The sequence below is a fragment of the Acanthopagrus latus genome, chromosome 15 (genome assembly GCF_904848185.1).
Source record: "Acanthopagrus latus isolate v.2019 chromosome 15, fAcaLat1.1, whole genome shotgun sequence".
Classification (NCBI taxonomy): Eukaryota; Metazoa; Chordata; class Actinopteri; order Spariformes; family Sparidae; genus Acanthopagrus; species Acanthopagrus latus.
Window position 1 is genome coordinate 5,713,501 of NC_051053.1, and position 27,921 is coordinate 5,741,421.

The window sequence follows — 27,921 nt, forward strand, 5'->3', positions numbered from 1 at the left end:
ATGGTTTCGTCTTACCCCTTACCGGAGGGCTTCTCCGAGTTCGATGTGTTCTCCCTGGGATCGTGTCTGCTGGTGGAGGGTGAGTGTTTTCGTTCATTGTGCTGGAATTCAGCCAAACGCTGCGAGGCTGCTGAGGCTGCGCCCGCCGCGCAACGCTGCCCTCTGACAGGACCGGACGCCTCCGCCCCCCCGCTCACTGCCAGTGTAACGTTGATGCGAGGGCTTTCTCTTTCAACGAAAAAAAAAAAAAAAAAAGCCCTCACTGTCTAACCCTCGCTTGTAGTCTGGCCCGTGTGTGAAAAGAGCGTGTTTATTTTCATCTCGCAATGTGGCGCATCGAGCATCGCTTGTGCGCGCTGACTCCCGTTCACGCCTCTCCCTCTCTGTCCCCCCCGAAGGTCTGCTGGGCTTCTTTTTAAACGCGCTGACGATCGTCGCTTTCCTCAAGGTGCGAGAGCTGCGGACCCCCAGCAATTTCCTGGTGTTCAGCTTAGCGATGGCTGACATGGGCATCTCCATGAACGCCACCGTCGCCGCTTTCTCCAGCTTCCTGAGGTGAGTGATGTAACCACCTGCTTTCGTAATTATATATAATTATATATATAATACAGTGTTACGAGCGAGTGACGGCCAAATAATGCTGGCTACCTGTGAATTATGACATGATCGAGCGTAAAACCGATACATTGGGGGGGTCAATCGGAGCTGTCGGTGGGGGAGGGGTCACCACGCTCTGAGAGCCTGGGTCTATATAGGACTGTAATCCGGAAATGAGGGACTCTGCCCCTGAGTCCAGGGATTATGTTTACTATTATCCTTATCATTCATATTGGTCTCAAATAAGTGAATTCGTGGTTTGATGATCAGTTGATGTTTGTTTTTTTTTTTTAATAGCAGATGAACAGATGACTCATTGTCGAACACGTCCTCTGTCTCCAGGTACTGGCCTTATGGCTCCGAGGGATGCCAGACTCACGGTTTCCAGGGCTTCTGCACAGCTCTGGCCAGCATCCACTTTATCGCCGCCATCGCCTGGGACAGATACCACCAGTACTGCACCAGTGAGTTCACACCTGACCCTGCACAAACACGCGCCACCTGTGCACGGACTAGAAAGGGGGTTTTTGTCGGGCCCCCAGCTGATCCCATGGCCTCCCGCTGTTCTGAAAGAGCAGCTGCTCACCTACAAGTGGCCTGTTGTCTTTTAATTAGCTGCCGGCTGTTCTTTACCTTTATCCTGTTAAAACAGCAAGCGCGCCTCTGCTGAGCAGATAAGCAAATGGTGTCGGGGCTTAGCCGCTTTGGTTTTTTATGATACTTACAACGCTGAGATATAAAATTGGCCCTCCTGCTATTTTTAGCCATCATTAATCGCAGGACTGAAGGGGAAGAGGAAGTGACTCCACACCTCACCTGCTGTGTCCCAGTCATTACTGTGCTCATAAGACAGCTGAGCACGTTAAAACAAAGCTCTTCGGCTGTAGTGTGACTTTTACTAGACCGAGAGAAAATATGTGGTAAAGTCGTATTGTTGGAGGTGTTAAGAGGGCAGTGCTGATGGACGTTTTGACCTCGTTCTTGTCAGGGACGAAGCTGCAGTGGAGCAGCGCCATCACTCTGGCTGTGTTCGTCTGGCTCTTCACCGCCTTCTGGGCCGCCATGCCCCTCATTGGCTGGGGAGAGTACGACTACGAGCCCCTCAGGACCTGCTGCACTCTGGACTACAGCAAGGGGGACAGGTGCCGTAAACATACCGACACTCCTCGCGGCGTTGTCAAGACAAACGCAGATGTGTTCGCAGAATAGTACACGCTGAGCCTCCCGTTCCTTTTTTTTTCTCCACAGAAACTACGTGTCCTACTTGCTCCCCATGTCAGTCTTCAACATGGCCATCCAGGTGTTTGTCGTCATGTCCTCGTACCAGTCCATTGCACAGAAATTCAAGAAGACCGGAAACCCAAGGGTGAGTAAAGATGAATAAACTCGACTCCATAGACTAGGAGTGGGCGTCGCAGTAGGCTCCGCTTTGCTCCATTCACCCCAAACTTAATCATGCATAATGAGGAGGAATTTGGAAAAGACTCTTAAATCCAAATCCTCGCAAATATGCGACCCCTGTGAAGATTCTTCCCGCTTTGAAGTCACTCACTGATATGAATCAGAGAAATCCCCCTTTCACTATTTCCTATCTTCCGACTGTAAGCACAACCTCCCTCACGTGGCCCACATTCAGAGCGACAAAACAACGTGTGAATGGGGAGCACGCAGGCTGTGACGTATATAGGTCATCGCCACGGGGCGATGGCCGAACACTTTGACAGGGAGTGCGGTTAAGTAGCGGGTGTGGGGTGACAAGAACAATGTATCTGTGAGGAGCAAGTTCAGCGGTGGAGAACCTCACGGGCTGAATCAGGTTGCCTCACTTTATGTTGCATAAGCGCATTACTCACAGTCATCTGAGTTGGCTGGAGAGACTTTCATTACAATGACAAAGGCTGCAGAGAGGAGAGACACATAGCTCTCCACCAGAATAATGCAATTATGTAATGTCTGTAATGTATCACACACAGTGCCCAATATGTCGAACACATGACCAGTATGCCATAAAAAAAAAACACACAACACAACACAACTGTCACCTTCATGTAAGAAATGGTATCCTGTCAAATTCAGATTCAAAACAAACAGGAAGCAGCGTAACAGCAGGGTAACTGCTTACTGCTGCTAACCGTAGCAGCCATTAGCCGGCGAGCTCAGTTAGCCAAGCAGCTAGCGGTTTGGACTGAGCGCTCAGGGACTATGTGATTGTCGAGCCTTGGACCAGGACGGGCTGGGGCTAGCTGGTTAGCATGCTAACTTCGGTAGATATCTCTTAATACACTCAATACAAAGACTTCATGACATCAAAACTGCAGTTAAATGTTTATTTGAATGTTTTCAATTAAAATTTGAAAACTAAAATAGTTTGCTTTGGACAAAAGTGTCTGCTAAATGCCCTAAATGTTAAAGTTAATGTAAAATTCTTACGTATTGCCCCTTTAAGCACAGTGCTTGACTTATTTGTACTAGCTACAGCTCCATCGCTGGTCCTTCTGAATTTTGACATAAAGATTTGTATAGTGTCTGTCAGTTCCAGATCCAGTAGAGGCGATAAAGGAGGGAAATGTGTGTTATTAGGTGAGATTGGGCTCTGCATGTGTAAACTCTGACTCAGAATCAAAACTCCTTTGACCCTTTATGATTTAATCAGTCTATCCCTTTACTCACTAGATGTTCCTGTTTTCTAGCTGAGCATGAACAAGCTGAACACAGATACGTTTTTTTTCTACCAGACTTGATCCCTGGCGTGTGACTAGCCTGCCCCCGAGTGAAACAGCCTCATGACACAGGTCGCCTTCACTCTCCGTGGTTGATCGGTGACTAATCATTCTTGCTCTGATCCGCCCTCTCTCTCCTGTGCTCTGCCTCTCTTTCTCTCTGCAGTTCAACCCCAACACTCCTCTTAAGACTATGCTGCTCTGCTGGGGCCCCTACGGCGTCCTGGCTTTCTACGCCGCCGTGGAGAACGCCAACCTGGTCTCACCCAAGCTCAGGATGGTAAGGACAGCCAAGGCCATGCATGCACAGAAAAAAAAGCCTGCACTATAATTCATACAAATATATGTTTTTATATCGCAATGCAGCTCATATAAGCATAAAAGCCATAGCTCCATATGAAGGTTTCTGACTGCGGTAGTATCAAGAAAAGACACGGTGACACACAGCAAAGCATGCCCCTGTCTCTTCACAAACAACACACACGTTCATCACTCAACAGAATAATTAGAATGTTGATGTAATCATGTATTTAATTAGCTGTAATTAAATCGAGTTCTTTTGAGCACTAACAACCTCGTGTCTGCAGATGGCTCCTATCCTGGCAAAGACCTCTCCCACCTTCAACGTCTTCCTGTACGCTTTGGGAAATGAGAACTACAGAGGCGGCATCTGGCAGTTCCTCACCGGGGAAAAGATTGATGTGCCTCAAATTGAGAACAAGTCCAAATAAACTGAGCATACAATAATCACACACACTGACTGTCCTGGTGGTTTCTCACAGGTACCTAGATGTTCACGTGTGTGAGTGTACGTGCATGTGCTGTGTCTTGAGCAGTGGCGGCCATTGTCCCCTGAAAAACATCTGTCCTGGTTGTGTTGTCCTTTGTGTATGCGCTAGTGTTTTGTATTTAAATTGGAAGGAAAAAAAAAACATTTTGAAGTGACTTGTTCCTTTAAAGTTGCAGAAGAGCGAACAGGAGTGCATTGTCCCACTTAGTCAAGTCACCAGAACAACCATCGCAGACTTGGCGACTTCTGTAACAAACACATGATTTATCTAATTATCTCAGGTTGATCTTTCATGAAGTAGCAGATGACTTTCATTTTGAGTGCAAACAGTCTTATGGAAAAAAAACTAATACATTATTTAAACCAAATGATTTACATCTTATCAAATATTATTCTTCGAAAGAATGTTAGATGTTTACCACAACTGCCATGTAGCATTATATCTTTTAGCTGAAGGGTGATATAAATAACTTGTCCACTGATCAAAACCTGCTGCCTAAAGGCAGCCATCTGAGCTCCATCAATCATCCTTTAGTACGTCTTCAGTGCAGGGTCAGGGTCCCCTGATCAGACAAAGTTTCCTGTCTCATTTATAGTTGAAGATGGAGGATCCTACAATAAATTAAGTAAAGCATAAGCGCTGTAACACGGGATCGGTGACCTCTCTGAGACAGTCAGGATGGCGTCTCTCTCTGTTTATCGCGCCCTTCAGCGATGTGTGAAAGTGTGCGCATGCCTCTGATGTCTCGTCATGCTCTGTAAGGTCGAGAGTGATCTCTGTATCCAGAGTAGAACTGCACTAATCCTCTAAACAAGAGGACCATTCTTCAACACACAGCTCCCACATCAAGTTAGAGATTAGTCGTGGCTGTAGATTAAGTGGACGTGCTTCTCGCCACCAGATTTGCTTATGAAATGAAGACAGAAGTTGGTGTGACGGTTAAATAAAACAAGCACTGGTATCTACCCAACAGCATTGAAATGGCATATTCCTGCTTAAGATGAGGCTTTAATTAATTAATAAATAAACTATGGCTGCTCCTTAATGTTTTAGAAATCCCTTCTATGACTCACCTATTTCCTTATCGTAATGATAACAGAAGTATGACTTTTCTTCACATGTGATTTTGTTTCCACAGAACCCTTACTCGGACATTTCTTTGACCTGTATTGTCTTTAACTGTAACTGTAGTGTGAGGCAATGCACAATAACAGACTGGTTATCATATAATCAACATTCTTGCAGTAGGTTTCAAAAACCAAGTAGTCCACTCTTGTGTTGTTTGAATGTAGCATGTGATTTAGTAAGAGGGAAGAAAATAAGGAATGTCATCAAGATACAACACACCTGATCAGACGTGGGGTCAGAGTGTTTGTGAAGGTGCAATATGCAAGAGTTGCCCTCCCACTTCTCAAATTCACGTTACAAATAGGGAACAGCATATTCCTGACTGTAAGCTGCAGTTTGCTAGTCAGTGCAATTAGCTTTCAAATAGCTCTCTGCAACACAATACATCGCCGTCAGAACTGTTGTGTCTTCACTTCCTGTTAATCATTTAGTACATTTTCAATGATTCAAACTAAATTTCTTACAAATTGCACCTTTAATTTCTATAGTGTCCATTCAAGAGCCATTGTTTTAACAGGAAAAGTAGACCCTTTTTTATATATCAATACCAGTTGATATACTTTTTGTTTAGTTTGTTGCATGCATGTAATTCATGACATAACAATGTGAACCCTCAACAGCACAAAGAGGCCCATTCAAACTCCCCTGGGAATGGTTAAATAGCTTAAGTGTGAAGTTCTGAAATCGTTTGAGTTTAGTTAGTTGTTAACATCTGGACTCCAGATGTTTGGAGCTCAGATGACATCTATCCTATACTGTCCATTGTAGTTCTCTCTATGTATTGTACAGTCATCAGTCCCGACGGAATCCTGTAAACTCCATATTGTTGCTCATTTTTGCATTTGATTTGTTTTTTTTTCCTGTCTGTCCATTTGCTGTTTTTGATTTACACAACGTGATCCTCCCCCACACAACATTTTTTAGGATATTTAATAAAGGATTAAGACCGTCTGAACTCTTCTCTCATCTTTCAGTCTCTTTTATTCACAGCCAAACAAGCAGCGGGGTCCAGCGAAAGCATGTTAACCCCCACCACTAACTAAGACCATGCATAAAAATATAATCACTAAGAATGATTCGAGGTAATTTCATTCTTATTATAGGGTTGCAGAACAAAGTGAAAACATGTAATTCCTTCATGCTACACAAACACAGAATATATGCAGTCATGTATATACACAGTACACATAAACAGGTATGCATCCAAGAAATAATTATGTGCATATTTTAGACTTTTGATTGTTAACACCAGCAACAAGATAGTGAGAGTTCACCATTAAACACTCAACTTTGACTGCATTTGAGCACCAGGCATTAACCCGAAAGTTTCCAAATGCTTATTTGTGCCACAGTTTTTTGTGGTAGTTGTGGTACTGCTAAGATCCCGAGTGTTTCCACCACTGAACGTGTGTCCGTGCAATTACAGCACAGTAGACGTTCAACCAGTATGGAGGACATAACGCCCATGGTTACAGTACCAGCAGAAGCCCTCAGTTGGTGTCTCTAAGCAGATTAATTGATGACAGCCTGTCAGTGGAGCTGGTTGTTGCATAATTACGCCGTAATGACACATGTGCGGAGGGCAAACCCCGGCCCCTGTTGTCGTCAGGGGCGTTCTCATTTGTTCCAGCTAATTCACTCATCTGCAGGAAAAAAATAAAACTGTGGATTAGATTCTCGGATGTCGTGAAATTCACTCGAACTAAGGATTAGATTTTCTGTAAGCATTGCTCTTGAGCAGATTATTTTCTTTATAAACGATATAAATCTTCCACCGGAACCTTCGTGACGTGAACTTCAAAGTCCCTCGACGCCAATGGACACATGGAGCTGTCATCTGGGGGGAAGTGATGCTTTGACCCCACTTCCTAAACTGCAGATCAACACAACGGAGTGCCAGTCCAATGTTTTGAACTTTCAAAGAACATTATGCAATAAATGGGAAAATAGCATAGTAACATAGTAGTAGTTGTCCTTCCTAGCTATAATCCTATTTATTAGGAATTTAGCTCTTTATTTATCATAATAAGTCTAACATAATATTATACATTTGTGTGCTGTTTATCAAAAAATATAAATGGAAAATGTCTCTATTTTTGTTTATTATTTTGATAATCAATTGTTTATCCATTTGGTAGGAGTGTACAATCAATGTCGACTACAAACCTGGCTGTAGAATGATTTAACTACCATTAATGCATTAGTAGAAGGTATTACTTTGCTGTCATCATCTATGACGGCAAACCGCTATTACCTAATAATAATCATTTGCCGTCATAGATGATGCCCACAGATGAATTATTCAAACCACACTGGCCAGAGATTTACGCCAGATAGCTTCTGGATTATGTTATAGTTTGAATCCAAATGTCTGGCAGGAGACCACAGTTTGCTTTTCTTTTTTTTCTTTTTTTTTTCCATCGGCTTTTCCTCTATTACAATCAAACATATTCAGGTACTTAGAGTTCGCTGAGGATTACGTCTGGTCAACCAGCAAAGTTTTCAAATGGGCTTTTTGAGAGGATTACTCAGCAACACGAGCACGAGTGCAGCAGAAAAAGAGAATCCGAGGGAGTGAAGACTGCTACTGAAAAAACAAAGTTTAACATCCCACTGAGGGAGAAATAGGGGGAAAAAAAGATATGGGGGCTGAATAGGACTGACGAGCAAGCTTGCAGTGAGTAAGTTAATATCACTAGTATAAGAACAGAGTTAGAATTGTGGTAGATGAGCACTGAAGATCAGAACAGAGGACGGAAGCTCTAACAACTGAACCTTGAAAAATCCTTAAAAAAAAAAACATCTGGGGCTCAAAAATGAAACCAATGTGCAAATGTCAAAAACTACAGCTCCTAAAATGGTCACTTGACGCTGGCTTCAAATGCAACTCAATTCCGACAAGACCCCTTATTAAAATGCCCAGATTTATTTGACAAACTCATTCAAATGATTCTTTGGGTTTAAAGTTCTGCACAGTGAAGACCATGTCTTTTAAGGTTTCTTGTGTAGATTCAACTACCCTAATCCTTAGGCATGTGTCGATAAGTGAAGACTTAGACCTTATGTGGACACCCAGTAAGTCTTGGGGGCTTGTAAGGGTGAAATTCTCCACTCAGGAATTACGTGTCATTGGTCTGGCACTACACATAAGAATAGGACGAATAGGCATTAGCATTACAAGTTTTCTCACTTGTAATGCTAATGCCTATTCTTCCCCCTCAAGCTTCACAAAATGCCTCAGTGTAAGACACACATGGATGACATCACTGAGACAACATACATGTTGTTTAGTCTGCTAAATGCTAATATTTGCAAATCATTACTAAATACAAAGTCTAGCTGAGGCTGATTGTTGGTTGTGACTACAACTAATGTCGTTTGCAGGTTATCTCATATAATTATCTCTATCACTTAACCACAGACTATCTTGTTCACACCAGCAATGACGCCCGTCAACACTTACCACACCCACCTTTGAATTCAGCCTTCACTGTGATCTTAACCACAATTGTAAAATTAAGCAAAACTGCATCTGTTGTCGTCCCTGCTTCAAATGGTGTCTCCAGGACTTCACTTTGCCACGATGACATTAGCATACACAGACTCACAGGGTGCAAACATTAACAGCCAATGCTGTCACGGCTGGTAATGACATCTTTCTGTCATGTGGAGGTGATGCAACAACATAGATGACAAGATGACATAAACATACATCTACGCTGCATTTTAAAAGATGTAACTCAACAGCGGGGGAACACGTAGGCCTACAAAAACAATACGTTGCAGCGATCCCCCAGTTTCCCCAGACAGACTTATTCTAAGCACATCTTGTGTAGAATCGCTTTGCTGCTCGGTGAGGGGTAGAACAAAGGCTACGTTTGCCAAATAAACACCAGTTCGTCCTGAATCACCACATTAAGAAGAATCAGACATTGAGGAGACAGCTCCAAATGGATCTAAGGGTGCAAAAACGAGGTGAGCTGTCAGTGTGCTGCCTCAGATCGACCACACTTTACTCCATTAGCGATCTTCACTGTCAGATGTAAAGCCGGTTATATAACCCCGGCCCCATAAGACCACACATTCACACAGACACACACACACACACACACATGTCCTTGTTGAGCAGCTACAGGACAATCAATGGTAAAGCTGAACACAGCTGCCCTTTCAATCAATCCATTGAACTTGAGGAATCACACCATTTGTACCCAGCGGGATTTACATGAAAACAAATGTACGCGTAACAATACTGTGTACACATCTGTCCACAGGACAACAATCAAATTCACACCTAACACATAACATATTCGAAATAAAACATATTTGTTTTGAAGAAACAGTATTTTTACAGGATTAGTGTTTCAGTGTAATCTGGATTAAAGTGGAGCTGTGCGTCACTGCCCTTTAGAAATCGCCGTTTTAATTCATTAAACCGTTCAATTTGATCAGTGCATGGTGGACAATACTGTGACCCCTTCACACTATTCACACCCCGACTGGAAAAAGCTCTCCTGGTGTCGTTTTTTTTTGAGTCCACCCCAACATATGGGGGGTCAGACTCACCATCATCCATTTGATTTCAGTGTGTGTTGCCCTTGAACCTAAGATTTCCCTACAACGCTGCTGATCAACTGAAACTAAAGGTGGCGCATCAGTGTTCATGCAGAGATGTTGTGTCCACATGCGGCTCTCCTCCTCTGTCAGTTCTAAAAGTCAGCACCGCCCGCAGCTGCACTATGCTTTGATTAAATGAATGGATTTCACACATGGGGATGATGTCGCGTTTAATCTATTCAGCTCCATGGATTATCCTATCAGTCAACTTTTCGTGTTTTTCGAATGCAGTGTAAATGAAGCACCCACAGAAGGATATGTATGCAATTCTGCATTGCTTCCAATTTTCATCTGCGCTGAGTTGCTTGAATTTCCATACAGGGCATGCATATAACACCGCTCTGTAATCCATTACATTTGTCTGATGGTAGAACTGGTTTCTTTACGATGTCTGATTGTACATTAGCATGATGAAAGCTTATGAAAAACTGTTTCCCAGTTTTGAAAGTAATCTACGGCCCTGCTTCAGGCTCTGAGAGGCTGTGGTACAGCACTGCTTTGAGCTGAATGCTAACGCTAGCATGCTAACACAAACACAATGATAGACATTCCTGTTTACCAAGCAAATTTTCCCATGTTCACCATATTATTTAGTAGTTAGCGATAAACATAAAGTACAACCGGAGGGAAAGGTCATCATATTTTGCAGGTATATGGTCATTTAACTCATCATAACAGTCTCAATTTGACACTGATCCTTCTATATGACAGAGCCTACATCAGTGAGATCTTGTGCCTGTTATCTTTACTTTGCTCAGCACATTCTTTCTCGCTATGCTCCCTGACAGACACAATATTTCTGTTCACAATGATTCAGTGCTTGAACGTTGATTTGTTTCCTTTAACTGATGATTCTTGTCTGGTAGTGAAGTGTTATCCTGCTCAGTATTGATGAAATGTATTTAAGTAGAGAACTTTAGTAGGCCTCCCACCACTATAGATTACAGCTGGAATGCAACCTTTGTTCAAACTTTGATGGTCTGATAGTCGAGGAATTCACCTTTAAACTCAGAGTTCTCGAACATATCTCTCAACCCCAGCAGGAAACTTGTTGCTATTTTATGAATGTTTGCTCAGGCTAGATTTACAGATTCCAGACTCCTGCAAAAAAAAAAAAAAAAAAAGAATAACTTCATATCGTAATCATTCAGGTCCGACAGGGTTATTTTTGTGCATTTGGCTGCAGCTTCATGGGATTTCGTACGGCTGTGAGAAATTAATACTTTGGCGACTGCACAAGATTACGCGGTGATCTTGAATCTCCTGAGCTACTTTCAAATCAGATCAGGGCAGAATCACTGGGAAAACAGCAAAAAAAATGTTGATCCCCGAACGCGGCCAGTCCAGTTCTGAGGACAGTGCCGGCTCCGCTCTCAGACATAGTCAGGAGGGCACTAAACTAAAAACAGATTGATTTCCCCGGGAAAAGAGGTGACTGGCAAAACAAGTAAACAGAGTTTGACATGGGCGAACACAGACTCTTTGTGTTTGTTTATCTGTGACTGAGAGGGAGAGAGAGCGCAGCGGTCTCCTGGGTGAACCAGAAGCCCAACGCAGAGTTCCAGCCCTTCATGACTCTACTTAAGCTTTCCAGTTACAGTATGTTCGCTGAGGGAAATAAATGTGATTATCAAAGCCGTTCCCTGGCGAATGTGACGCAACGCTAACCATCTAAAAATAAAACAGCAAAAAAAAAAAAAAAATTGAGCCCCTTTTTTGGTCGGATTCCTAACATGTACGGCCTGGGCTGAGCCCGTCAAAAAAACAAAAGCCGCCGCGGGGGGGGGAACAACGACAGACTGGATTTTCTCTGATTTGTTTCAAAGACGCTAAAAAAAAATGATCACTGTCTTTCATTGCATTCGACTCAGTAATATGCATCGAGGCCGACATGCATACACATCGTACAATATTGCAATTCCAGACCATTTAACAGCATCAAAGAAAATGTTGAATTAATCACTCGCTGACCTTTTCCTTGTTTTCCTTGTTGTGTGTTCTCTCTACATATTGATGAAAGGCAGACAAACCATTTCAACTACATCCTCTACATGTGGAAAAAGTCTCATCAGAAGAGCTCATATCCCCAAATACCTCATCCAAAGAGCTATGTGTTGTATTGACAGGCATCAAATGTACAGATATCTACTGAAGCTGGCATGCTAACCAGCTAGCCGTGACCTGTTATGGTCAAAAGTTCCTGCGCTTGTGCTGCAAACACCAGCAGTCCAGGTACTAGCTGCATGGCTATCCAAGCTAACTAGCTAACGGCAGCAACAGCATGCAGCAGTTAGCGGTTATTCTAGCAATATGATGCCCCCTGTTGTTGACGAAGGTTCTCAGTCACTGAGGTCATGGACATTCTAAGTGCTGTATCGACAGCATCTGGACTTGTTTCAGTTTCTTGAAGATGTTCCACCTTTCATCTAAGGGGCTTTCTCAGTTCTAACTAACTGAACAGGAGTTCGCAGGCTTTAATTCTCTGTGTAGGAGTGTCCTTCCAGAGTCGTTAAGGACACACGTGAGCTCTGAGATGCCCCCTATTGTTTGGCGTATGAACTGGCAGGATTATCACAAACTGCATCTTTAATGGTATCGTCTCTTTTATCCCTACAGCATACCCAGAATTACATTTCAGTGATTTTTGCAGTGTGCTTTGTTTGTTGTAATCTCTGATTTTATTTTACAGTAATTTGTTTCTTATGATTTGGTGGCCAATGTTGATTTACGTAATTTCCATCTTTCAGTGGATGAATAAATTGAATCTTTGTGACTGTAGTCTTGCATGGAGTCAGGGCTTAAACGTTATGTTTATCATGGCTTTCCAGTAAATCAGACACATCATTTATTTTTAATCTGTGGCTATAGAAAAAAAAAAAAAAACTATTTGTTTTTGTTCTGCCCCTGTGAGCGGTTTGCACACCTTTGAGTCTTAATGGTCAACTTCTATTTCTTTACTTGCTCTTTACGGCTGACTGAGAGTTTGCACCCAAGGGTAAAAAGTATATTCATGTACACTAATGTTACACTAAATTAGGTTTGTTTGTTAGTGTTTGCTCATGCATGTGTTTGTTGGTTGGTTTACCTCGCTCTGTGTGTTGCTTTCTTTCTTGTGTAATACTCCTCAGAGGTCAATTTCTCTAAAATGAAACAATCTTAAACTAGACATTTTTTGTCAATACATCTCAAAAAGTAGACGAGAATTAGGCTGCTTTCTGAATTCCTTTTTTATTATTTCCTACCATTTCTCTTCCTTCCCTTTTCTTGTTCTTTGATCTGTTCTTCTCCCTATTTTTTTTATTATTAATGCACCATATTCAGTTTGTTTCTGCTGTTGCCATCGTCTGTACTCAGTGTTTGTTCTCTCTTGACCTGCTAATTGTCATCATAATCATCATGAATTCCAGTGCATCATGTGTCCTGCTATGTAAAATCTGTATCTATGTTCATCCACTTAATAATAGCTACTGTTTGTTTGAACACTGTCCTATTGTGATGATGTATAAAAAGTTGGAAATCAGAGGTGCAGGCCTTTAACTGTCACTCAGTGATAATGTGTGGGGACATGAGGACATCTACTGGCTGACAAGAGACACACGACACCAAAGAGAAAACCCACAGGGACATTCCTCTGACTGTCATAGTGACGTGCCTGAAACTGAACATGTCTGACAAACATCTGGCTAATGAGTGGATAATGAAGGAAGGATGAAATATTTAGAGTGAACCTGAGAGAGCCCACTTTTCAGGTTGCAACGGTTCCTTTACCAATTTATTCTCCCTCCACTAGATGTCAATACTGCTCTGTCTCTTGTTTCAGCTCACACACCATTCTGGTGTAATCATCCGAAGAGTTATTGGTTCAGAAAACGAAAAGGAGCGGCTAGGGCAAGGAATATCCAATAATAAACAGTTTAAACACTTTCCAATGTTCCTTTTAAAAAAATAAATTAATTAAATTAAATTAAATTCTAACAATGCCTAAAAAGACAGACGAGTCCAGCATGATCAATGATTCAAGGAAAGTCTCCAAAAGTGTCCATTTGCATCTGAAAACCAAATCATCACGTGCCATCGGTGGATCGCTTCGACGGTGTAAAAATCTATGACAGCTGCTGATGCTTTCCAGCACCAGTAGGTGGCAGTGTCGAGCTGTATTAAAACCCCTCAGCTCACCAGCCACGGAGGGAGAACCCAGATCCTTAACACGAGTTAAGGTCCTTTACTGCTGCGTTACAAGTCCTGCATTCAAAATCTTACATATGCAGTTTGCATCAAAAAAAAAGTTTTCGTTTGGCCTATTTTAGAACGATATCTATCATATTGTTGTCTTATAATAACTGATCGCCGACCAGCGCTAATGTTGCAGCTGGTGGGGCTGATTTAAAACTACTTTCTGCCGTCCTGCCAGGAGGCTTCGTCCACAAAAACACAACGTCACTAATTAGTAGTAGTTATATTTTTGTGTAAAATAACTGCAAAGTAAACTGGCAGGTTGAGCTGCACCGCTATGAAGATACAGTAAACGTCTGAGGCTGGAAAAGTTGAAAATGAATAAATGAATAAATGAATAAAAAGGAAAATGCGCAACCAGAATAAACGTGCGATGGAACTGATTTCAAAGAAAAGTAACCGGAAGTTGGGGATAAAGCAGTGTTTGCAAAAAGTACCGCAAAGTCGCACTCGAGTAAAAGTAAAGGTCACGTGTTTGAATATTACTTTTGTAAAAGTGAAAGTCACCCATGTGAATAATACGGGAGGAAACGCTCTGATATTAAATGTGTTTATGTACCAAAAGTCATTTCTAACAATGACATTTACTTAAGTATCAAAGTACAATTATACGTATTTACATGCATGCACACACAGAATCATGGGTGTATCGATTATCACAGGACTGATTATTGGATCTGATATTCAACCTTTTTATGATTATCCAGATGTAATCGTTCCTGGTACAGTTGATCTATTTGAAATGCGCAACTTTTGTAGAATAACTAGTAACTAAAGTAATCAAATAAATGAAGGGGGTAAAAAAAAAAAAAAAGTACATTATTATAAATGTCGTGAAGTGGCGGTGTGAAGTCCAGAAACATGATGTGATGGAGATGATAAGGATGGAGTCTTTTCAGTCGTCGTTGAATTCCTGTTCTTCTCAGACCTCTCAGCGCCGATCGTAAAAAAAAAAAAAAAGAAAAGAAAAGATCCGGGTGGTTCAAAAAGAAGAGTGACAGTGTTGAGAAATGATATATATGATGATGATGATGAGAGAGAGAGAGAGAGAGAGAGAGAGAGAGAGAGAGAGAGAGAGAGAGAGCTCATTCAGGCTTCGCTCGGCTACACCTCAGCAGTGCGTGGATGGCTGCCGAGGCTTAAACTCACTTCGGCTCAGCGATGTCAGATAAAACACCAACATCTTACTTTGATAGCAATAAAGACACGAAACTTCACTTCCACCCCTTCACCTCCGCTCAGTGACATTTTGAGTGGAGCTGTCCACTGCTGCGCGGTGCTGAATCAGTTCTACTCCTCAGAAATCTGCGTGCGTCTTCTTCGGGTCGCCGCCGGAGAGGAACATATCACAAGAGTTTTTGGAGTATTAAAGATATCTATCCGTCTTTGAGACTCGATTAATCAAGTTTCTGCCGAGTGTATTTTAAAGCTGATGAGGTTTAAATAAGTGGAGCCAGCAGCTTCAGCAGCAGTGCGCACTCGGGGGGGGGGGGGGTTGTATTCAATTAGCATAAAAGATCTTGTGGAGAGCAGCAGGACATGTGCGTCACAGCCGTCGGTGGGGATGGGAGGAGGCGGGGGGACACCTATGGGAGTCAACAAACTGCAGTGTGTATTCCTTCCACGGCCGACAAAAACCAGCCGAGCTGATGTGGAATGATGACTTAGCGCACGGCGTTACAGGTGACTGGAGACAGCTGCGAGCGTCTGGGATCCGGAGGGGCGCAGCGCACGGACCTGAAGCAGCCAGTTGCGCTGATGGAGCCGGCACTGTGAGCTGGAGGTGAAACCCCCCCCCGAACCTGTGAGCGAGGACCGGGACCGGCGGCGCGTCACCTGAATGACGGGATATGAGACAATGAAGCAACTAGGGACGGCGGGGATAAAACGTGTCCGAGTCACGGGAGTGGAAAAGCGCGTGCGATGACGGACTGTGCGAGGGACGCAGAAGAGGTAAAGCAGAGGAAAGTTATCTAGTTCACTGGCGGGGCTCCCGGTGTCGGAAAAGAAAGCGAAATAAAAGCCCGAGCAGATGTGCCACGCGTGCGTAATTCTGTGAACAAATCAACTGTGGGGGGGGGGGAAGCCGACTTTCTTGTTTCCAAAGACGAGACCTGAGCCAGAGGGGGAGAGAATCATGGAGCCAGAGGGGAGCACGGAGGGACACGCCGCTAATTTGGCTCAATCTGCCGCCTCCAAACTGTCCCAGATGAGCGAAAGAACTAAACAACTGGTGGTCCAAGACCCAGAGCGGCAGAAACGGATTATTCTGGTGATAGTCTGCACAGCACTTTTATTAGACAACATGCTTTACATGGTAATTGTGCCAATCATACCCGATTACCTCGAAGGGCTACAGAACGCAGCGGATCGTGCCCAAGCCGCGCTGCCGCACACCAACTCCACCAACAGCACCGTCCACAAACTACCCAAGGGCAACTTCGACCTACAGATCGGTGTCCTGTTCGCCTCCAAGGCCATCCTGCAGCTCCTGGTGAACCCGCTGAGCGGCACGTTCATCGACCGGGTCGGGTACGACATCCCGCTCTTCATCGGCCTCAACGTCATGTTTCTCTCCACTCTTATCTTTGCCTTCGCCGAGAACTACGCGACCCTGTTCCTGGCGCGCAGCATGCAGGGCCTCGGCTCGGCTTTCGCGGACACCTCGGGGATCGCCCTGATCGCGGACAGGTACACGGAGGAGACGGAGAGGAGCAAGGCGCTGGGCATCGCCCTGGCGTTCATCTCCTTTGGGAGTCTCGTGGCGCCCCCCTTCGGAGGCGTCCTCTATGAGTTCGCGGGGAAACGCGTGCCCTTCCTGATCCTGGCCGTCATCTGCCTGGTTGATGGGATTTTGTGCCTGACGGTGCTGAAGCCCTTCTCCAACCGGGAGAGAGAAAACATGCCGGTGGGCACCCCCATATACAAACTGATGATTGACCCGTACATAGCTGTCGTGGCCGGCGCTCTGACCATCTGCAACATCCCCCTCGCCTTCCTCGAGCCCACTATCGCCAACTGGATGGAGGACACCATGCACGCCAGCCAGTGGGAGATCGGCATGACGTGGTTCCCTGCCTTCTTCCCTCATGTCTTAGGCGTGTATCTCACTGTCAAGTTGGCGGCCAAGTACCCCCACCTCCAGTGGTTTTACGGGGCCATAGGCATGGTGTTCATAGGCGCCAGCTCCTGCACTGTGCCCGCCTGTAAGAACTTTGGAGAGCTCATGATCCCGCTCTGTGGAATCTGTTTCGGCATCGCCTTCGTGGACACGGCGCTCCTGCCGACGCTGGGCTTCCTGGTGGACGTGCGCCACGTGTCAGTGTACGGCAGCGTGTACGCCATCGCAGACATCTCCTACTGCGTGGCCTACGCCCTGGGGCCCGTGGCGGCTGGACAGATCGTGCACGACCTGGGCTTTGTCCAGCTCAACTTGGGCATGGGCCTCGCCAATGTGCTTTACGCACCGGCGCTCCTACTCCTGAAGAACGTGACGAAGATGAAGCCCTCGTACTCGGAGAGAAATATGCTCCTGGAGGACGGCCCGACGGGACTGTATGACACGATTAAGATGGAGCAGCGGGAGAAGAAGAGGAAGGGTTTGTGCACAACCATCGACGAGAACGGCATCGAAACCTTTGCGCAACGGTCCCACTCAGAGGAGGAATCCTCGGGCGGAGAGTACGCGTAAAAAAAAAAAATTAAAAAATAATAAAAAAAAAGACCTTCAGCCGAGTGTCAAACTATCAAAGTGCCCATGTAGAGTTGTGTGCATCCAGCCCGATCCAATCAACCGCATAAACACGATTAGGATTGTGTAACAACATAGATAATTTACCGCCTCTGGTGACAGTCCCTCCGGGTATTGTCAAGTCAAGTAGCTTCACGCTTTTTGCAGTAGAAAGGCGCTCGCCGGCGTTTTGTTCATCTTAAAGTGAGAGTATTGTGAGCGATTTGTTGAGATAAATGTCTACTCATCCGCAGTATTTATCACTGTATCAGAAACTGACTCATATCGTATTCAGGGATCATGTGTAAATGTATTTTAAAAAGAAGAGAATATGTAATGTATATGCGTCTTTCAGTGTAATCTGTACTTGTTTTTTTTTTATTATTCTTTATCTTTTTTATTTATTTTTTGATTTTTTTTTATTTGCCAGAGTTGTGCTGCTAAACTCAATATGCAATACTGTGTGTCACACTGCAGTGTTCGAAAAGATACAAGAGGTGGACCCGAGCTGAGATCTGCGTCTTTGTGTCTGTTTATTCGGATTTATTGTTTTTTGTTTGTTTTGTTTTTTTGGATGATGGTGTACTTCCGGAATGCAAAGCCTCGTTGTATGATCTGCGACTGTACAGACATGTATATTCATGTACATAATTAAATCAATATTATGTGAACGAAGCTGTCTATGGAAATCGTTTATTTAGGCAAGTAATGGAATTATTTATTGCGGTTTATGACCAGTTTTGTGAAGCAGAGCACAAGAAGAAAATCAAAGTGAATTAAAAAAAAAAAAAAAAATCTGGTTACGCTTGTCAAACATTTCTGGTTTCATGCTTGTGAATCAAATTAATTATTAAATATGAAACGTATTAAGGCCCGCACTGAGGTAGTTTGTGTTCCTTGTGAAAAGCCCAAAGTGAATAATTCCCCTCCGTTTTAGAGAATTAAAAAATCATACATTTTGGAGCACATAAAAACAACAATTTCATGTAGGATCTTGAGGTTGATATTGTGCGCAAAAAAAATCAACAGCGCTTTCCTCCAAAAATGCAAATTCTCTGCATATAATATTAAACGCCAATTAAACCAGTCAGACGCGCTGAGGTGGAAGCGATGTGTGAGGCACCCGAGCTGCTCGACGGGAGGATTCAGAGAGCAAGAAGAGGAAAAAGTCCGCGCGCAACACATCCTAATTGTTCCCCGTGCTCAGCGTGCGGTGAGCCGGCGACTAAATAAGGTGGGCTGAAAATGTCCAAGTGCCAAATAAACTTCTGGGGCGAATGGCAGCGCGTCTGGGAGGAGCCTGCGTGGCCGCCGGGAGGGTGAGGTACCCCTCCACCCCCCTCACCCATCCCCACCCCCCCTCCTCTTCTCAGCATCTCTCCTGAGCCAGCGAGGGAGTTGCGCTCATGCCATGCTGGGGATTGAAAGATGCTCAAAATGAAAAAAGGAGCAAAGAAGTGAAATTTGAGGAGAGGAATTCCAGCCAGGAGTGGATTCGGGTGTAGATGGATAACAGTGGGATTGTTCGTTCTTTCTGGTGAGTAAAACATTTATATATTTTTTTTTTCCAAATGTGCTGGTTTATTTTTTTAGTTTAGCAGATTTTGTTGTGTTATTTATAGCAGCATGTCTGACACCAAATGCGCAGGTTTGTGAGACAACTTTGAAGAAAAAAGAAAAAAAAAGATGCTGCATCCAAAAAGTGCGCATCCGCCTGTTTGCGTCGAGAAAATGTGTTAATTGATCAGCGTTAGCCTCAAATATCCACAGAGGAGTTTACAGCTAACTGATCTCAGATTGTCACAGTTATCTTTAAGCGCTTTCTCTTGCCGGAACTTGACAGTGATGTTTGATTTGTTGACTCAGAGTCTCAGCCTGCCTGACTGCCGATCTGCACCGCCAGCATGCCAGTTCTGGACCGGGAGCCCTCCAAAGATTTAGGGGGCGGTGATGTAAATATCTTGACTTATGCTCGAATTCAGTGTGCATGGGGAGGGGGGGGGGATGATGTGTCAATCATCAATCATCAAATTAAAGGATGTTAAAAAGATCAAGTAACTGTTGTATAAATCAAGAAGGAATTCGTGAAAGACACGAGCAAGTGCATGATCTACGTTTTCTTGTATTGTTCACCGTGAAAAAGTACAGTTAAGATAATTGTAATCAAAGTATTTTCTTGATATATTGATACATCATAATGCATGTGTCAGAGAACTTAAATTCGGGAGAAAAAAAAACTTTGTGTTTTTCTGAGTTTTTTTTTCATGCACCCTCCCACCCACCCACACTGCTCAGGGTCTCCCTAAGCTGCCGCTCCCGGCCCTGGAGGACACCCTGGACATGTACCTGAGGTGTATGAAGCACCTGCTCACTGAAGAACAGTTCAACAAGACCCAAAATGTGGTGAAGCAGTTTGGAGCCCCAGGAGGGGTGGGGAAGCTACTGCAGAGCAAACTGGAGGAGAGGAGGGAGAACAAAGCCAACTGGGTAAATAACAGATAAGTGATAGTGATGTGCAAGATGTTTAAAATCCCACAATGACGCATTATTACATGATTCTTTATCCTAAAGTGCAGATGAAGCGTTCAGTAAAGGGCCAGCCATGCATTTTTTGACTGTCTTTTAAAATAAATTTGGTCTATAAAGGATGTATGGAACTAAAGATTTAGTTTTATATGAAAGAATAAGTCACCTTAAATCAGATCACAGGCCTGATTTACACTGTTGTTTATAATCACTGCAAATGTAAATGAATGGAAAACATTTGCAGACCCATAGAGTTGGTCTGTAACTGCGTCCATCTCTGTCTCCTTCACTTATTCACTATTAGTGCACTATCGCTATAGATTGCCTTCTTATCGAATCCCCCTGTATTTCCTACTGTAGGTGTACGACTACTGGCTGAATGACATGTACCTGAACAACAGACTGGCTCTTCCCGTCAACTCCAGTCCTGCAATGGTCTTCCCGCAGCAGAACTTCAGAGCTCCCATCGACTCCTTACGGTACGAGAGGCTGCACAACCCAGACAGGACAAACGTGTCGTCGTGTGGACGTGATTGCGTTACAAGAATGAACCGTCCTGTAGAAGATAAAGCTGCCGGTGCATTCAAAAACATCTGACAGTCACCACATGACAGTCCATTTCTGATTATGTCACCAGCGAAGACCCGAGGAGTGACAGTGAACTTTATAAATTACTCAGAGGCGGGCTTTGATCGATCACAGCAAATTGAACACTTCCGCGCTACACGTTGACAGATGGGGTCATTACCCAGAACACCTTGAGGGCTGAGAGGCCAGGCCACCGCTGGTGGCAAGGTTAATAGACAATGAGGGCCGTGGTTTGGTTCACACGGTATTGATCAGGGACCGGCCCCCTTAACCAGATGATTTACATATAGCATTTATACGGGATGGATAGGCTTACACTGGTGTTTGTGGGGTTAGGTGTTGTTGTGGGAGATAAGGCAGATTCTGGACACGTGTGTTTCCTGCTATTTTGAGCGAAATGGATGGTGCAAGAGGGTGAAAGTAGATGAGGAGAGTTTGTCACCTGAACTCTTCACTGTTGTGTTTAAAAACACAGCAGTAGCTATAAAGCTAAAAGGGCAATGGAGGAAAATGACTCCTTCAGTTCCCTAAAGGAAAGCCAGCTTATCGCGTGCAACAGTGGTCCATGAGCCAATCAATCACTGATCAACCAATCAATCCGTTTTGGAGACTTACTTAAAATACATAAACACGTATTTGTAAGAGCTAATTCTGACATTTTCCAGTGAACAAAAATAATTAAAACTATGTAAATAAAAAAAAAATCAATGTCATTGAAATAATTCCCCTGTGATTAAAACTTCTGCCCCAAAAACTACATAGTGCACCTTTAAGAGTTGAACAAGAACACGGCCAAATGTAAGGAATTATTACCTCAAACACGGGGTGTGTGGGAAAGCGTGTCAAAGTACAATATGTGTGTCTTTCGGGAAGTATTCTAAGTTGAAGTTTTCTGTCCCAGGTTTGCTGCACACTTAATTTCAGGAGTTCTGGAGTACAAGACTCTTCTTGATTCGTAAGTTACGAACGTGAGAGAATCAGTCACACCAGAATTATCTCCACTTATATCTCATGTGTAAATAAAAAGGCCTGACAAGTCACGTGTGTGTGTGTGTGTGTGTGTGTGTGTAGACGGTCCCTCCCGGTGGACTACGCCCGGGGCCAGCTGGCCGGGACCCCTCTGTGCATGGAGCAGTACTATCGCCTCTTCACTTCCTATCGCCTACCGGGGCCCGAGAGGGACACGCTCGTGGCTCAGGAGAGCAGCGTGATGCCAGAACCTGAGCACATCATTGTGGCTTGTAAAAACCAGGTCAGACACGGTTCAAAAGAAGAAAAAAAAAAACGCACATCCCGCACGTTTAGACTAGACTTTTTCTGAAGCTTTCCACCGCATCGCCGTCATCATCGGTGGAGTCTGACAATACAAGTCCAACTCAAGGTCCACTTGCAAGCTTTTTCATCCAACAGTCAAGAATCAGGAATTCGAAATAGATCACCTCACAATTGCGACCGTTAAGCTGAGTAATGAACTGAATGTTCTTTAAGTAAAAAGAGGCCAGGAGTCTCTGATTCCAGCTTTCTTAAATGTAAAGGAAGATAAACTGAGGACATCATCTCGGGATTTGAGAAACGCTGTTTTTCACCATTTTCAGACAAGTAACTGGGAAAGTAAGTGACAAATTAATCGAAAAATGAACATACTAGTTAGTCGCAGCCATTCCCACGATAGACAGACAACAATACCGACAGTGGCAGTTTCACTCAGGGTAACAATTAGACTATGCGTCGTGTCCCCGTCACAGCAGAACATATGGACCATCGCTCGCTCTCATGGTGAACAGGTTCTGTTGCCACAATGCTAGCGCATCTCCTGATGAGTGATGAACAGCCACAGCCCCTGACAAGTGCTCTCTGTTGAGTTGATTATCTATAACAGGTGACATTTGCACAACAGCCAGAAACCCTCAGCAGTGCCACAGCAGTGTCCGTAGATAAGGTGCTCGAATAAGTGAAAGTCCATCAGAAATTGATCTCCCCCATGAGACGCTATTGAAGACGCATTCTAGCCGTCCTCGTGTTGTCCCTCTCTTTTAGAAACGATGCCCCTGTGTGCTTTGCAGCAGTTTGTTACAAATCTGAACCTCTGTCCAGTTCTTCGTGCTGGACGTGGTGATCAACTTCCGCCGCCTGAACGAAAGGGACCTGCTGACTCAGCTTGAGAAGATCGCCAGGATGGCTGACAGCGACGAGGAACAGCTCCCCCCCATCGGCATCCTCACATCAGACGGGCGGACTGAGTGGGCCGAGTCCCGTAGCGTGCTGATGAGAGGTGAGCTTTGAGTCAGGTAGATCACGATGTCTGCTAATCGTCCCACCCAACTGACCTTTTCTTCTTCGCGTCATCCTCTAGAGTCGACTAACAGGGACTCTCTGGACATGATCGAGCGCTGTATGTGTCTGGTCTGTCTCGATGACGCCACTGGGCCCGAGCTGAGCGACACCACACGGGCCATGTTGATGCTGCACGGCGGAGGATTGGCCAAGAACGGGGGCAATCGCTGGTACGACAAGCCCATGCAGGTTAGTGGGCACACTTTGATGTTCTCCAAGGAGAGGAAAGACTTAAGCGAGAACGAGAGAAATCCAGAAGAACGCTGGCCGCTACTTGCAAGATCAATTTACCCTCCTTAAGTAGAATGGCACTAAGTAGAGCAGATACCTCCGCCAAGGCCCAACGTTTCAATCTTAGGCCGAAATATGTTAACATTGGTTTTTCTTACGTATAATCTGTAATATGGTATTTTAGGTTGTAACCGTTAAACGCTCTGTGCCATAAAATGCAGTACAGCTTATTTTTGGCGTCCATGTTGCTCCCGCACTCCGATTTGATGCACACAAACACCAAAGTTGGAATAATGACCTCCCAACTCTGGAGGTGGGACCATCCGAAGAGCAAGTGAAAGCAGCATGAGACAATAACATTAATGGGGTCTATTCTGGGCCGAGACCCATCCTCCATCCAAGTTTCATGGCAATCTGTTCCGCAGTTTTTGTGTACTCGTGCTGACAAACCAACTCTCTCAAAGTGCATGTGGTTCTAATCAGCCAATCCCATGGCAAATTTTGAATTCACATTTAAAGATATTCGGATGGAGATTGGACATTCCCATTGGATTACAAGCATGATGTTATTAGCAGGAACTTTGATGGAGATGTTTTGATAAAGAATTCCGATTCATCAAAAGAATCATATGATTAATATTTACTACCTAGAGAGCTGGGGGCTTCTTCTGTGAATTATTTCTTCTCTGCAGGGTGTAACATGTGGATGAAATGTATATGAAGGAACATGTAGATGCAGTACGTGGCAGAATGCTCAAGTAGACTGATGAAACTGTGACTCCATGGAGCATCTCAGTTTGACTCGGGGAGAATCTCACTGAATAGTGTGTCTGTGTCAGTTCGTCGTAGGAGCTGACGGCTGCTGTGGAGTCGTGTGTGAACACTCAGCGTTTGAAGGAATTGTCCTCGTGCAGTGCACAGAGTATCTACTCAAGTACATGTAAGTAACGGAAGTACAAAATGTGTTTGTGATACTTGCTGGCGTGTGCTTTGAAAATCCAAGTAAGACTTTACAAATAAAAATGCACACTGATATAATATTCCCGTGAGTCATCAGGAGTGGCAGCCCGTCGAAGCTGGTCAGGGCTGCCAGTGTGAGCGAGCTGCCCGCTCCACGCAGACTCCGCTGGAAATGCACTCCAGAGATCCACAAACTCCTCGCCTCCTCTGCTGACAAACTACAGAGGTCTGGCTTTACTCTTGTCCCTGCACAAATCACAAGGAATGATTAAATGCTTTCAGCTCATGGCAGCATTTATTCGTATCTGCTCAGGCTGGTGAAGGATCTGGACATGGACGTCCACAAGTTCTACGACTACGGGAAAGAGTTCATCAAGAAGCAGAAAATGAGTCCTGACGCCTACATCCAGGTTGCCCTTCAGCTGGCCTACTACCGGTAAGAGGAGGATCAATGACAGGATTCTTATCCATCATCACATTAACTCGGGGCTCCGAGCGACAAGGCTCTGTGTGTGTGTGTGTGTGTGTGTTGCTCCAGATGTCATGGCAGACCTGTGTCCACCTACGAGAGCGCGTCGATACGGCGTTTTCGGGAAGGCAGAGTGGACAACATCCGCTCAGCCACGCCAGAAGCTCTGGCCTTTGTCAAAGCCATGACTGATGGAGGACGGAGCACAGGCGTAAGATGTTTTAGTCACACGATCCAATTCAAACGAACGGTGCTGCAGAGGGAAAAACTCAGTTTGAATAATGTAATCAGATTGTCAGTTCGATTTTATGACTACGGTCTGCGCTGATGCACTCCTCCACCATGACAAACTATGCTTACTGTAAATAAATAGATTGAATAGCCTCGCATCGATTCTCTGTTGTCGCTGGTTTTTCTGCAGGAAACAGAAAAGATGGAGATGTTACGAGGTGCCATAAATGCGCAGACAAAGTACACTATTCTGGTAATATACTCTAATGTCCTCCAGATTTCGGGGAAAACTTTGCTTTTCAAAGAAAACACAATAACGTGCATTGGCTCTTCCTTTCCAGGCTATAACAGGGATGGCGATAGACAATCACTTACTGGGACTACGTGAAATTGCTCGGGAGCTGAAGATGGAGAAGCCGGAAATATTCAAAGATGAAGCCCATCTCATCAGTAATCAGTTCATTCTCTCAACGAGTCAGGTACAGTCATCATTAAACTGAAGCTATACGTGATCAAAAATGTGTTAAAGGGACCCTCCACCTATTTTTGCACAGGAACTTTGATGGTCACGCAGAGCACTGCGCAGTGAGTGACAACAGTTGTGTAATGTGGCACAGCAGTGAGCTTTATAAAGATGGGAAACATAACATCAGTGACGTCATCAGGGTTTTCTTGGCATTTGGTTGAGCTTTTCTAATAAAAAGCCTGAGCTATAAACTGGTCCTCATTTAGGAGCCAAGAGAGTTCCAATAAAAGTTGTATTATAAAGGCTTCAAATGAAATATGGGCCAAAAATGCCAACTTATGCCAATATAAACTTCTGACAAAATGTTGAAATGAATGTCAAAAAGCATCAAATGTCTTGCCTCTGCCAGCAGGCCATCACATTAATGTGCTGATTCCACTACCGGAGAGAATTAAGTTCTCTGCTTTTGGTGGAAAAGAATGCATGCAGAGATCTATATTTGGAACTAAGTCAAAATGAGTTTATCAGCAAATATGCAATACTGTGCATACCTATACATAATCAATTCATCTGCAGATTACTATGTCAATTTCTATATTAATCAGTTGAACTATGCTGTCAGAAAACAATGAAAGCCTTTGAAGTGGAGCAAATGGCACATTATCCAGGGTTCCAGATATAATCTGAGCCTTTTCAGGTCTCTGAAATAATTAACCTTATGGGCAGAGATAAATTATTAATAAAGGTCTAACTGGGGTGCTTTGCGAGAGAGGAAAAAAAAGAGCGACTTCACTTTGTAGAAGCTCCTGCCACATTCAGACTATCTTCCGAACTGTCCAAGTGTTGAAGAATGAAATAATGGCTGCAGGTGATGTATTAAGCAAAGCTTTTATGCAAAGCGATTAAAAAAAAACCAACTAAAACGCAAGGTAATGTCGTCAAATGTCTCGCTTTGTCCGACTGTCCAACAGTCCATCCAGAGACACTCAAAAACAAGCAAAACTTGGAACCATCACGTTTATGAATAGTTTCTCAAAAAGTGATGATAAATTATGACAATATTATGATGACTATTATTAATTTCAATTAACTTGTTGATTAATTGTTGCAGCTGTGACACAAAAAGACTTAAGTGAAGATTTTCTGAGCTTGACACACAACTTTTAATGGGCACTTCAAGCATGTACCTGTCTGTTTCCCCTGTATAGTGTTTCTGTACAGAAGAAACTGAACAGATTGAGACTGATGTTTTGAATAAAAAGCCACCTGGTTATTTTAGTCAAAACTGCAATTTAGGTTTTGTTTATATAACTGTCAGACGTCGAGATTTAAGACACACTTACATCTCAATAGTCTAAACCGTTCCGCCCACAGCGGTGTCTAAACACAGTAATAAAACTGTCAGTGCTGAAGGATCCGCTCTTCCCTCAGGTTCCTACCACTGTGGAGATGTTCTGCTGCTACGGACCCGTGCTTCCCAACGGATACGGAGCGTGTTACAACCCTCAGTCAGACCACATTATCTTCTGCGTGTCCAGTTTCCACGAGAGCTCGGAGACGCGGTCAGCAGAGTTTGTCAAGTGTCTGGCGCAGGGGCTCCTGGACATGAGGGATCTGTGCAATAAGTGTAACTCCAGTGTCAAAGTGGAAAGACAGGGCCGGACGCTGGAGACGCACACGCAGACAGACACAAACTGGCAAAACAAAACACAGCAGAGAGCGGCCGACCTGACCAAGAATCAGCCAGCGCCGCCACAGGTTCTGGTGAAGACCCCAGACCAGACGACAGTGGAGGCTCAAACCCAGACTTCATCGCACGGGGAGGCACAGGCTTTGAAGAACGGGAGTAAATCATAAGAAGCCGTTAGTGAGAATAGTGGTGGAGTGATTTTAAAAGCAGCAAACTGCTCCTCTTGGGTCATTCACTGTGACTGTGATACAAAAATGTTTCGTTAACCTGTCGTTGTATTGTAAAACGTATCAAGTGCCGATGATAATGGACTTATTCTTAGAGAGTATTAGAGGTGTTTCGTTATCATAACGGATGTTGTCAGAAAAAAATGAAGTAGGTGAAAATTCAAGCCATAGTTTAGTTCCTTTTTTTTTTAGATGAATCTGCCAAGGAAAAGAGTATGTAGAGAATGTAGAGTATGGTAACAACCAGTGCTGCAGTTCAGGATGGAGGGCGATGGGAAGATTCATTCTCCCGTTTCTGTCTCTGCATTTATTATTTTCCTTCTTTTCATCATTTGTGTCTGTGACGCCTGTCAGTCAGTTTGACAGAGCACATGTAGTCTGTG

General features: G+C 44.1%; 3 protein-coding genes across 3 annotated transcripts; all 3 read left to right on the plus strand.

The window, feature by feature from the left end:
- Positions 1–4,069, plus strand: rgra (retinal G protein coupled receptor a). The gene is made up of 7 exons (XM_037122641.1): positions 1–79; positions 399–555; positions 940–1,061; positions 1,586–1,739; positions 1,846–1,963; positions 3,484–3,597; positions 3,905–4,069. Exons 1-7 carry the CDS (start codon positions 1–3, stop codon positions 4,046–4,048), a joined length of 888 nt encoding a protein of 295 aa, XP_036978536.1. The 3' UTR covers positions 4,049–4,069.
- Positions 4,070–16,223: 12,154 nt separating this feature from the next.
- Positions 16,224–18,550, plus strand: slc18a3a (solute carrier family 18 member 3a). Its single transcript, XM_037124383.1, has one exon. The coding sequence runs from the start codon at positions 16,224–16,226 to the stop codon at positions 17,775–17,777; it is 1,554 nt and encodes a 517-aa protein (XP_036980278.1). The 3' UTR covers positions 17,778–18,550.
- A 697-nt stretch (positions 18,551–19,247) lies between these two features.
- chata (choline O-acetyltransferase a) lies at positions 19,248–27,478 on the plus strand. Its single transcript, XM_037124747.1, has 15 exons — positions 19,248–19,353; positions 19,683–19,768; positions 20,112–20,303; positions 20,703–20,821; positions 21,832–21,885; positions 22,002–22,182; positions 23,025–23,202; positions 23,284–23,453; positions 24,335–24,435; positions 24,553–24,681; positions 24,769–24,891; positions 24,994–25,135; positions 25,346–25,408; positions 25,497–25,634; positions 27,053–27,478. The coding sequence occupies exons 2-15, from the start codon at positions 19,721–19,723 to the stop codon at positions 27,476–27,478; spliced, it is 2,064 nt and encodes a 687-aa protein (XP_036980642.1). The 5' UTR covers positions 19,248–19,353; positions 19,683–19,720.
- The last annotated feature ends 443 nt before the right edge of the window (positions 27,479–27,921 follow it).